The sequence below is a fragment of the Oncorhynchus clarkii genome, chromosome 30, assembly GCF_045791955.1.
Source record: "Oncorhynchus clarkii lewisi isolate Uvic-CL-2024 chromosome 30, UVic_Ocla_1.0, whole genome shotgun sequence".
In the NCBI taxonomy this organism is placed as follows: domain Eukaryota; kingdom Metazoa; phylum Chordata; class Actinopteri; order Salmoniformes; family Salmonidae; genus Oncorhynchus; species Oncorhynchus clarkii.
In genome coordinates this window covers 16352033-16364338 of record NC_092176.1, presented here as the reverse complement: position 1 = coordinate 16364338, position 12306 = coordinate 16352033, and the positions used below count along the sequence as shown (strand labels likewise).

Below are 12306 nucleotides of genomic sequence, written 5' to 3'. Positions count from 1 at the left end.
TTCAGAGTACTTCGATTCTGTTTTTAAACACATTCTGTGTACCAAAACACTTACATTGGGTTTACATTCAAACATCATCCAAACACCAGCTTTCAGATTAGCTGCACTACTTTCATGGTTTCATTACACAATCATAGGGGTTTGAGTCTCTCTATTTTTACAGTCGGGCTGTACAACTGCCTCATTACACTAGCTGGCACGGCATCCTCTAGATGTAAAAACACAATAAAACAAAATAGTTTTAGAAATCATCTCTTGACCATTTTTGAAAATGTTTTATTGAATTAGCACATTAGTTATTTAACCGTTGAAAATGTCTTACATTTTCCAGAAAATGTACAGTATAATCAAATAATCACATTAATGCATCTTTAATTAGTACTTCCAAACTAATCATTAGATTAATGTACCTTTCTATGGTTTTAGTGAAGCTGATGGCATTGTTGTTGAAAATCATAGGGATGTGCCATTTTGGTCTTTGCATGTTTTCTTTTGAGGCGTGAGAAATAACTTTGTGACAAGGATAACTCGTGTGAGAGAACCAAACCCCCGGCCCCAACATATTGAAAAAAAAAACATTCCCAGGCTTGGGCTTCACATTGACTATACAGGATGTACAGTAGAGCCTTTTCCCACAGTAATTGTTAGTTGCGCTCTAATACCGTGGTTTCTCATTTCTGTTTTGTATGATCATACATACACACAATTTAAAGTATGCATAATACCGCCAACCATTATTGGTTGATCACATAATAAGCAGAATGGATCTTTCACAATGAGCAGAGCAGGCTGATGTTGAAATACTATACAAAGAGCCTCTACTAAAACACCACTTAGTTAGATTATACTGTTCTTCATAACTAAGAAACACTTGTGGGAGAGAGTGTGATGGAAAGTGTAAACATAGGAAACTTGAAGACACGAGTTGTAACAAGGCTGAGAAAGATACAGTGTTATTAACAATGGGGTCTTACATGTGAAAAATATTTCTCGGTAAGAAATCAGAGTAGCCTACATAATGAAGATATTGTTACAAGAAAAGTCTTGACATAACAATGGTATAGACAGCAAAAATGAGATTTTTAAAAAAAAGTATAATGTTTGTATTGCCATTATGCTTTCCTAAGGCATTCCGTGGTTGTATTGTACATATGATGTTGAATAATGCCTGATCAAGGTAATGTGTCAAGTATTTCTTGATGCTTAATATTGTTACATAAGTTTAAACAATAAATATAGTAACATGTCTGGACAGGAGATGTTAAGAAATATACTGCACAAGGTTAACAGCTAGTTTGGTTAGCTTAGAATGTTTGCATTTAGTTGTTGTGAGAGCATACACACATACACACACTGACAGTTGTGTTTACCAAATACAATGCTATTTCTCTGTAAACAAATTAACAACAGACTTTCAGCATGCTTATAGAGAAGGGCACTTGACATGTATTGCACTGACACAAATGACTGATGATTGGTTGAAAGAAATTGATAATAAGAAGATTGTGGGAGCTGTACTGTTAGATTTCAGTGCAGTCTTTGACATTATTGACCATAATCTGTTATTGAAAAAACGTATGTGTTTTGGCTTTTCAACCACTGCCATATCGTGGATTCAGAGCTATCTATCTAATAGAACTCAAAGGGTTTTGTTTAATGGAAGCTTCTCTAATATCAAACATGTAAAGTGTGGTGAACCGCAGGGCAGCTCTCTAGGCCCTCTACTCTTTTCTATTTTTACCAATGACCTGCCACTGGCATTAAACAAAGCATGTGTGTGTGTCCATGTATGCTGATGATTCAACCATATACGCATCAACAATCATAGCTAAGGAAGTCACTGAAACCCTTAACAAAGAGTTGCAGTCTGTTTTGGAATGGGTGGCCAGTAATAAACTGGTCCTGAACATCACTAAAACTAAGAGCATTGTATTTAGTACAAATCATTCCTTAAGTTCTAGACCTCAGCTGAATCTGGTAATGAATGATGTGGCTGTTGAACAACTTGAGGAGACTAAATTACTTGCCGTTACTTTAGATTGTAAACTGTCATGGTCAAAACATATAGATTCAATGGTTGTAAAGATGGGGAGAGGTCTGGCCATAATAAAGAGATGCTCTGCTTTTTTTGACACCACACTCCAAAAAGAAAGTTCTGCAGGCTCTAGTTTTGTCTAATCTTGATTATTGTCCAGTCTTGTGGTCCAGGGATGCAAGGAAATACCTAGTTAAGCTGTAGCTGGCCCAGGACAGAGCAGCACATGTAGCTCTTAATTGTAATCAGAGGGTTTATATAAATACTATGCATGCCGGTTTCTCTTGTCTATGAGTTGCGGCGAGACTGACTGCATCTGTCACGCCCTGACCCGAGTATTCTTTGTTTTCTTTATATATTTTGGTTAGATCAGGGTGTGACATGGGTGATGTATGTGTTTTTCACTGTCTAGGGGTTTTGTAGGTTATGGGGTTGTTTACCATCTAGGTGTTTATGTATGTCTATGGTTGCCTAGATTGGTTCTCAAATAGAGGCAGCTGTTTATCGTTGTCTCTGATTGGGAACCATATTTAGGCAGCCATCTTCTTTGGGTATTTCGTGGGTTATTATCTATGTCTAGTTGCATGTGTATGCACATTTAGATTATATAGTGTCACGTTTGTTGTAAATTTGTTTCAGTGTTCTTTCTTCATTAAATACAGAACATGTATTCATATCACGCTGCGCCTTGGTCTCCTCACTATGACGATCGTGACAGCATCACTTCTTCTTTTTATAAGAAACAAATCCCAAATTGTTTGCATAGTCAACTTACACACAGCTCTGACACACTTCTTATCCAACCAGACATGCCACCAGGGGTCTTTTCACAATCCCCAAATCCAGAACAAATTCAGGCAAGCATACAGTATTATATAGAGCCCTAATTGCATGGAACTTCCTTCCATCTCATATTGCTCAAATAAACAGCAAACCTGGTTTCAAAAAACAGATAAAGCAACACCTCGAGGCACAACACCTCTCCCCTATTTGACCTAGATAGTTTGTGCGTCTGCAATGATATGTAGGCTACGTGTGCCTTTACATTTTTTTTGTATGTAGTTCTGTCTTTGAGCTGTTCTTGTCTAATGATATTCTGTATGTCATTCTGTATTATGTTTCATGTTGTGTGTGGACCCCAGGAAGAGTAGCTGCTGCTTTTGCAACAGCTAATTGGGATCCTAATAAAATGTAAAAAATACAATAAAATACACCACACGCACAAACACCTGGACACATGCACACATACATACACACACTCACAGAAAGCATACGGAAAGAAACCAGATGAAAATTATTAGAAAACCTCCCAGTCCCAGTTCTTGTTAAGCCCCATTGTTAAAGATCTGTGAAATGGATTTAGTGCTTGGGAATTAAATCCTAACTGGTATGGCTAAAATAGCCCATTGAAGAGACGCCCCTTGGTGGTATGTTAAAGCACACCAGAGGCTGTAGGTCAGGCCCAATGATAGCAGAAAGTGTGTGTGTGTGTGTGTGCGTGCCTGCGTGTGTGTGTGTGTGTTGGGGGGATTTATCCTGTAGTTAGTAACCAAGATCACATTTATACAATCACCTTGATTATATAGTCAACGCGTAACCCCTTTCTATTGGCCTTGTTTCAGATATTTCTACACAATTTACCTTCAAGTCCTCTAGATGGCAATAATATCTCTGTACGTGTTTAGTAAGTCCTGAAAAGGCAGCATTTCGTTGGAACAGGGTTGAGTGAGTTAGTTTCAATTTCAGCGATGTCCAGTTCGAGAGTCAGTTAAGAAACTTGCTGCTATCAGTTCTCAGAATATGCACTCCATCAATTTCTTCAGAGTCAAAGCAGATATGATTCTTGTCAGATTATTGATGAATACTTTTGCATTGCATTGTTATTCAAATCAAATCGAGATGGGGGGGGGGGGGGGGGGGGTTGCAAATAGTATGGGTAGCCATTTGATTAGCTGTTCAGGAGTCTTATGGCTTGGGGGTAGAAGCTGTTTAGAAGCCACTTATTATATGGTATTGTCACAAATACCATTTTGTAGATGACCTCACATTGTAACCCATTCTGAAATGCAGAAAATATGGTCATTTAAGAGTGATTCTCTTTTTCATGTATAAATAATTTGTTTATAGTACAGATGAATTAGGCAAAGCCATAGCGTGTATCCCATCTATACTGTCTTTACAGTGGTTCTGCCTAGAATTCAAGAGGGAAAATCAACTTTTGCTCGTTTTATTGATTTTCAAAAGGCTTTCGATTGGGTGAATACAGACCTCCTTGCTTTTAGACTAATTAAAATGGGAATTGATGGTAAATTCTATGATGCTATCAAGCTCTTTATTGGGCTCCAGTTACCTGTGTTCAGGTCAATGACCTCAGGACTGGCTGGTTTCCAACCCCTTACTATGTAAAGCAGGGGAGCATACTCTCACCCACTTTATTTACACTATATGTTAATCATATATAGCCCTACAAATCAAACATGCTAAACTTGGTGTTGAAGTTGAGGATATATTCCTTGGCATTTTGTTGGGCATCTGATGACATAGTTCTCCTTGCTGAGACATACGATGACCTACAAAACACACTGAGTGAACAAAACATTAGGAACACCTTCCTAATATTGAATTGCATCCCCTTTGGCCCTCAGAACAGCCTCAATTCTTCGGGGCATGGACTACAAGGTGTCAAAAGCATTCTACAGGGATGCTGGTCCATGTTGACTCCAATGCTTCCCACAGTTGTGTCAAGTTGGCTGGATGTCCTTTGGGTGGTGGACCATTCTTGATACACATGGAAAACTGTTGAGCATGAAAAACCCAGCAGTGTTGCAATTCTTAACACGCTCAAACTGCGCCTGGCACCTACTACCATACCCTGTTCAAGCTTACTGAAAACTTTTGTCTTGCCCGTTCACCTTCAGAATGGCACACATACACAATCCATGTCTCAATTGTCTCAAGGCTTAAAAATCCTTCTTTAACCTATCTCCTCCCTTTCATCTACATAGACTGAAATGGATTTGACAGGTAACATCAATAAGGGATCAAAGCTTTCACCTTGATTCACCTGGTCAGTCTATGTCATGGAAAGTTGTTTTGTACACTCAGTGTATGTTCATTTAAATATTGTTAATTTATGGTGTACTAAATGGAGATTAGTGATAAATCAGGATAAGACCCAGGTTGTTCATTTCAGAAAGAAGAGTGTGTAGAGAAGTACACACAACTTTTATTTTGGTACAACCCTATTATTCTACACTGGGCTTTATAAATACTTTGGCTTCACTCTGGATGAACACATGACTTTTGAAGGTGGCATTAGATCACCAGAAGATTCTGCAGGTAGAGTCTTGGGGTCAGTGTTAAAGAACATTAAAGTATGTAAGGACCTTGGTTAGTGTGCTTATTCTCAGCTGTATAAATTATGTGTGTGTCCAGTGATGGACTATGCTGCTGGGGTATGGTGATCCAAAGTACGTACTAATTGTAACAATGTTCAAATCACAGCAATCCGCTGCTTTCTTGGTGTGCATAAACTGACTCCGAACCTAGCCATCTGTGGAGATATGGGTTGGGAACCGTGTGTGGTTAGGCAACAGTGTCACATGGTGCATCTATGGAATAGACTGATAAATATACCAGAACACAGAATCACAAAAAAGTGCTTGACTGGGACTTTACTCATAACTATCCGTGGGTTAGAGAATCTGTTTTTGTGAAACTGATTTGCAGCATATTTAAAAAATAAAAATAAACTTTATTTAACTAGGCAAGTCAGTTAAGAACAAATTCTTATTTACAATGACGGTCTACACCAGGCCAATTGTGCGCCGCCCTATTGGACTCCCAATTACAGCCGGTTGTGATAGAGCCTGGATTCGAACCAGGGTGTCTGTAATGATGCCTCTAGCACTGAGATGCAGTGCCTAAGTCTGCTGCGCCACAAATTACCATGTGGTGTTAACCAAATCAGGTACAAGCTTTTTCTGATCCACAAGGAAAAATTGCCAACTGATATTTGGTTTAATCCTGAACTTAGAATGTGTACTCTTCTCAAACAGAAGTAAAACCCTGAACTATATGTAAATCTGAATGTAACAAAAGCTCAAAAGTTAGTTTGTGTCCAGCTAAGATCTGCCCCCCCTCCCTGTGACACTACAGACAGGTAGATTCAACAGAATCCCTGAAGAGGAACATGTTTGTGTATTGTGTGATCCTCTACGAAATAGAAAGTGAAGTTTGTTTTCTTTTCAGAAAGGGAGTTTTTGACATTGCACAATTTATTTTCAAAGCATGTGGGAGAAGGAGAAGTGTATTGTTTGTGTAATGTAACAAGGTGAAAACTGTACTTTTTTTTATGAGTGCTAATTATTAATTTAATTGTTAAATGCATTTACTTTGTTCAATGTAAAAAATGTGTTTAGTGTTTTGTGTACACAGACTTGATATTGTGTTTTATAAGCCCGTATGGGCTGGGCACCAATTAGTGTACAACAGAAATAAAATCAATCAGTCTATAGTGTATTTATTTAGTGACACATTTTTACTGAAACCAAACCTGCAGGATCTATAGTCTATTCTGTCAATAGTGGTTAACTTACACATTCAGTTTTTCCAGTTTACACCTCTGTACATGTAGGTATAAAACTGCAAAGACACGTTGCTATAGAGTTCAAAGTCTTCATTTCTGGAAAATGTTTCAGAGTATCATATCATTACACTTGTTTGACAAGATAGAACATGCAAATAAGCAACTGAAAAGCATGATCAGTTCTGAAGCCAGGGCCTACATTAGACCTGCCCATCCTGCCCCTATCCCTCCCTCCCTTCCCTTGCCAAACAGGATCTGTAGGTTCTTTCAGAATAATTTTCTCAGGAGACAGGAATGTTTGAGTACAAGCCCTGTTGCCTGCTGGAACAGGCTCCTGACATTCCCTAAAACTCCCAGAAAAAAGGATGATGTACTGAGGATGATGTATTCGCCTTTCCTTTAGTTTTAAACCCAGGAGGGATAGGGATTCAAACCCCCCTGAACGCTGCCATGACTAAATCACCAAAAGCTAAATAAACATTCCCCTTTCCCTAAAGAATCAAGTGCTGAATGCCATAAGGCCGCCATCTTGTGACCTGGTGTACGTGCATAGTATATTGGCCCAGACGCACAGCCCAGACACACAGTGACTCACCACTGAAATTAAGCCGTCTGGAACGCAACCTTGAATGGCTGCAGGACTTGTGTTCACATGAGACTCTGACTTCTTTACCCATATGTGGAAGTGACACCCAACCAACCTCTCTGACCGTGTCTTCTTTAGAAGTAAGGTCATGAAGGATATCTGTTTTTGCGATTGTATTTTCTTCTACCAAATCAGTCTGGTGTAAGTCAGTGGTATTTTATTAAAAACCTATGTACAACAATTACAATCATAGACTCAAGGGAGGTAATGATAATGAACTGAATGAGTGTACAAAACATTAGGCTCTTTCCATATAGACTGACCAGGTGAATCAAGGTGAAAGCTTTGATCCCTTATTGATGTCACCTGTTAAAGCCACTTCAAATCAGTGTTGATGATGGGGATGAAACAGGTTAAAGAATGATTTTTAAGAATGGGGCAGTTGAGACATGGATGGTGTACGTTCAGAGGATGAATGGGCAAGACAAAATATTTAAGTGCCTTTGAAAGGGGTATGGTAGTAGGTCCCAAGCACCTCGACAAAGAGAGACTGTGGGTGGAATTCAATATTAGGAAGGTGTTCCTAATGTTTTGTACATGCATTTCAACCGTTTTCTAAGCATGACATTTTTTTCGAACAAGTGCATCATGTAGAAATTGCACACACATTTTCTTTCTGAAATTTCCAGGTTTATTTTTTATACAATAATAAGGTTAGCTTAAGTTTGAATTCATAAAGCTAATGGAATAACTTGCAATATCCCAACACAAATAGGTTTTTCCTTTTGAGTTGTCCATAGTTTATACAAAAACATGAAGTTACTGTGTTGAACAGATTTTGTGAATTTGTTAGCACTATATACAGTAGATAATTTATTAGACAGAAAATAAGATCCAGGTTAGTTAAAAAAACATATAGTATAAATACAGTATCACGAAAGTAGTGGCATCATCACCGAATGAAATGAAATATGGCACATTTAATGAAATATAATGGCACATTTCTTTTCTCCAACTATCATCCCACATCACCATCTATTCAGAGATAGATATGCTATTGAAAAGGCTGGGACAGGCTGGGACAGAAATTGAGAAATAAAGACATCACTGCAACATTTGCTTGTCCCCTGAAATTGAAATAACTCCCCCTTCCACTGGCAGGGAATAGACTCGTGGAGATGCACTCAATGGTTCAACCAAGAGTGGCTTAGTATTCCTGTATTCCTGTTCTCCAGTATAAACTTTCACCAACGTTGTCTCCTTGGTGCTCTTATTCCTTGAAAAGCATGGATCTGCCGCTGTATCGCATTAAATGCTATGTCTCAAAGTTCACTCTTTCTCCAGGAAAGCTCTCTGTAGTTTTATTTGACTGACCAGAAGCTGGAGGTGGGAGTGGTGGTACTTGGAGACTCTTTGGGAGCTTGGTTTGGGCTGTGGCCGTAGCTGGGGGAGTAAGTGAAACTTGGGCTGCTGGGTGGAGAGGATGTAGACGAGGAGCATGAGGAGGATTTCGATTTGATCTGAAACCACTTTTCTCCCAAGGCCTTGGCAAAATGGTCATCCACAGAGACGCTGATGGAGAGCTGGCGGGAGCTGGCCATTTGGTAATCCATCCCCAGGCTTCTCTTGAAATGTTCCTCCACAACATGGTCATAGCTGTGCTTAGATAACACTACAGTGGAAAGAATACAACAAAGGTCAGGCATAATTCTTAACAAGTCTGCAATATAACAGCAGCGTTGTAGCACTAGTTTTGATGAGATAAAAGGAGTATGAGACTGACCTGTGGAGGAGTGGCTACTGCTGCCGACCTCAGATCTGCAGGTGGGCTTTCTTGTGGAGGACACACAGGTGATCACAGAAGGACGCATCTGAACAAGGCAAAATCATTGGTTCATTTCACAACAGTATATGACTCTGTAGCTGTGTAGCTGAAATTCTCATTCCCCCAAAACAATAGGATTAACATGTCAATGTAAACATAAAACATTTCACCATCACTAACTCTTTGTCGAGGGTTCAGTTTGTTATTGGAAACAAAATACATTTGGTTATGGGATGGGACCTGAAAACTGTTCACCCTCATCAGGGTGGCACAAACAGGCCAAAGAGAGAGCTGTCTGTTTGCTCTTACTGATGACCATCCTCCCACCATTGCTCACATTATCTTCCCAAATCAGGCTGGATTGGATATCATGGACAAGCAGAGTCCCATAAAGTCTCTTGGGAATAGAATGTGCCTGAGAGTTTAGACTCCCTACAGAGATCTCCGAGATATGTAGGCTCTGACTGCCTAGGGCTACACTGGGAGATTACAAAGGCACATACAATATGACTGACACAAACAATAAATCCCGTCTTTCAAGTTGTTAGCACCTGGACTCACTATTATAATTCTTCCTCTTGAAATTACCTGATTGATGGCTGCGGTGCTTTTGGTTTTCTCCTCTGTTCTCTCAGGCTCTTTCCTTGGTTTCTTAATTAGGTCCAGTGGCTCATCGATAGGTGGTGTGGGATACACATGGCAGGGCAAATGACCTGTGGGGCTGGGGGTTGGGCTCCAGGAGGATGTGGGACTCTGGGGAACACTAAACACAGTTGGCCTTCTCATGTTGCTCCTGCTTTGTGCCCTTTCTCGCCTGAAACACAAAACCACACATTGAAACATGGAATCACACACTGGACATGGAGTTATGAAACCAGTGGTTGTCAATGATAATGTTATAAAGTCATGGGGAGGTTTTACAAACCTTTCTTCCAATGTTAGACCACACTCAAAGCTGTGCTTGCGCTTGACCGGATGCACTTGGGGCACTCGAACTCTCTCATTGGCCATATGCCTGAATCTATCTTCACTTCTTTGGTTGGGCTGACCTACAAGAGGAAAGATCAAGCACAAGTAAAGCTCATGGTTACTATTTGAAATAATATACAGTATAAATATTGGTTGATATATTGGCACAGATAATGATGACTTACACCTAACTGTAACTGACTGAAAAGACGTTAGGTGTGGCAATGAGTAAATAGGTGACTGGTTGTTTTGGTCTGTGGCACTGTGACATATGGTTCATCACCTGTATGAGTGGTTCGTGGGAAAGCTTTCATGCCACCGTTAATTGTAAACTCCGTTAAGCTGTTGAACTAGACCAACCAGATTGGTGAGTATTACAACTCTTTCCAGCTGATTCAATGTGAACGGTAAATGTTGTTTTTCTACATACAGTGATGATGACACCCATCTCATTTACATATCTATGAGAGAAATATTAGTTTCTACTCAAAATGTGATTTGAACTGGACAAACTTAACACTTCAGTTGCTAATGCCTTGATTGAAGTATCACTTCTTACTAAAAGAGAACTAAATGTCTCACAACTGTCATTACAATACACACATCACACAGAAGCATTCTCCTTATTGCAAGAAACTAACTGAAACACATCAGCAGCTGCTAACATCCTTTTTGTTACTGACAGAGAGATCGATGTGAAGCTTACCAATACATGACACTGTTTTTTGTATTTTGTAAAGCTAACACCAGTCCTCTTCATACCTCACATCATGTTGTTCCTTTCAAGCTAAATTCAAATGAATGCCAAAAGAAATCCACCACATTAGCATGCAATGCTCTACTACCACATTGAGATGCAACGCTGAATGATTAGGTCATGTTATTACATGATTGGTCCCCCTAACCTCAAATACTCCCCCAATCCACAATCCTCAATCCAATCCACATCCCAAACAGTACTGTCCCTCCAATCGCAACCTCTCACCTACGACCTCCCCTTCTGTCCTTTGGACAGCAGTGTCACAGTGGAGGCCTGTGGAGGGGGACTGGGGGGAAACCACACCTTGCCTGACTGACTTTCTGATGCCTGAGGCGTGGTTATTTGTTTCCCATGCAGGAGTAGAGGTACAAGAGGGCAGTATCTTCAGAGCATCTCCATCTACCACAGTTATTTTCAGCATCTGACCTAAACCCCTCTGAAATGATGCTTGAGTGCCATGACACATTTTAGGAAGTTGAAACTGCACCAAAGTTTATACAGTGAGGTATCATTATCACACTCGTCTACATTATCTATAACTCAGACTGTAAAAGTGAACGTTTGTCTTGGTTTCTTGAATGGGAGAAAAATGTTTTAGAATGGATTACATATGTTTGTGTGTTTATACAACTCAAACCATCAGCTAAAATGGCTTCATTGACATTCACGCCGACTTAGTAAAAGTTATTTTATAATGGCCATAAACATTTGCATTTCTAAAAACATTGTGAACTAATTACTAACTAATAACAATATAACAACTGTGCCATCATACATGATAACAATGCAATACGCAGCTGTGAAGACCGCTATTTAAAGCAGCACAGATCACTGCAGCACAATTATATTTTGTGAAACAATAGTATGAGAAAATAAATAAGAATTATTACCTTCCAAGATGTAGACTTTGAAACCACTGCTCATCCGAGTTATGTATTGGAAATTTGCAACAGCCATGGCTCCTTAATTGTCTTTGTCTGTGAATAAAGCCAACTACAGAGGACCACCTTGTCTGTTTGAGCTTAGAGGACACAATGAGCCTAAGTTCTGGTTGGTAATGGAAAGGCAATGAGATGCTTGGCTAGAGCTTGCCCAGGTAACGTATCAGGAGGCTGTACAGAGCTGCAGTGTCTTTCAGGAAAATGTATTCCTGCATTGTCATTGGTTGTTCCGATCACAACCTCCCCCATTTTAGATGCTTTTGTTATTGTTGCAGGAAGTGTGTAGGTACCTCAGAGAAGGAAAATAATGGTAAACTGTTCTATGACTGTCCCTGCACCACCCAACCAAGCATCTACTTCACTTATCCAGAAGACTAGCTATTTCAGGAATAAACAGGATTTGTAGTATAGATTACTCAACACACAAGTTAATTTAACAGAGACTCTCCTCTCTCTGGAAGTCAGCACCTGCCCTCAGCCCCTCCCTCGCTCCTAATCTACAATCTCACCAAACTGCATTTTTTAGAGTGCTTAACCCACTGGTGCTCCAATCATTCCACTGACCTGCCCATACACGCACACAGCTGTACTGTGAGCCAGCC

At 39.8% G+C, this 12306-nt stretch overlaps 1 protein-coding gene across 1 annotated transcript; it reads right to left on the bottom strand.

Annotated features, from left to right (window-relative positions):
* Nucleotides 1–7436: 7436 nt before the first annotated feature.
* Nucleotides 7437–11909, bottom strand: LOC139389786 (transcription cofactor vestigial-like protein 4). Its single transcript, XM_071136733.1, has 5 exons — nucleotides 11654–11909; nucleotides 9960–10083; nucleotides 9623–9848; nucleotides 8993–9080; nucleotides 7437–8881 (listed from the first exon to the last, which is right to left on the bottom strand). Exons 1-5 carry the CDS (start codon nucleotides 11718–11720, stop codon nucleotides 8571–8573), a joined length of 816 nt encoding a protein of 271 aa, XP_070992834.1. The 5' UTR covers nucleotides 11721–11909; the 3' UTR covers nucleotides 7437–8570.
* Between the last annotated feature and the right edge of the window lie 397 nt (nucleotides 11910–12306).

Coding starts and splice junctions, on each gene's coding strand:
- LOC139389786 (XM_071136733.1), bottom strand. CDS start 11,720: ATGGCTGTTGCAAATTTCCAATACATAACTCGGATGAGCAGTGGTTTC. Junction 10,084..11,653: donor CAAAGTCTACATCTTGGAAG/GTAATAATTCTT, acceptor TTCCTCTTGTAG/GTCAGCCCAACCAAAGAAGT. Junction 9,849..9,959: donor GGTCTAACATTGGAAGAAAG/GTTTGTAAAACC, acceptor TTTGTGTTTCAG/GCGAGAAAGGGCACAAAGCA.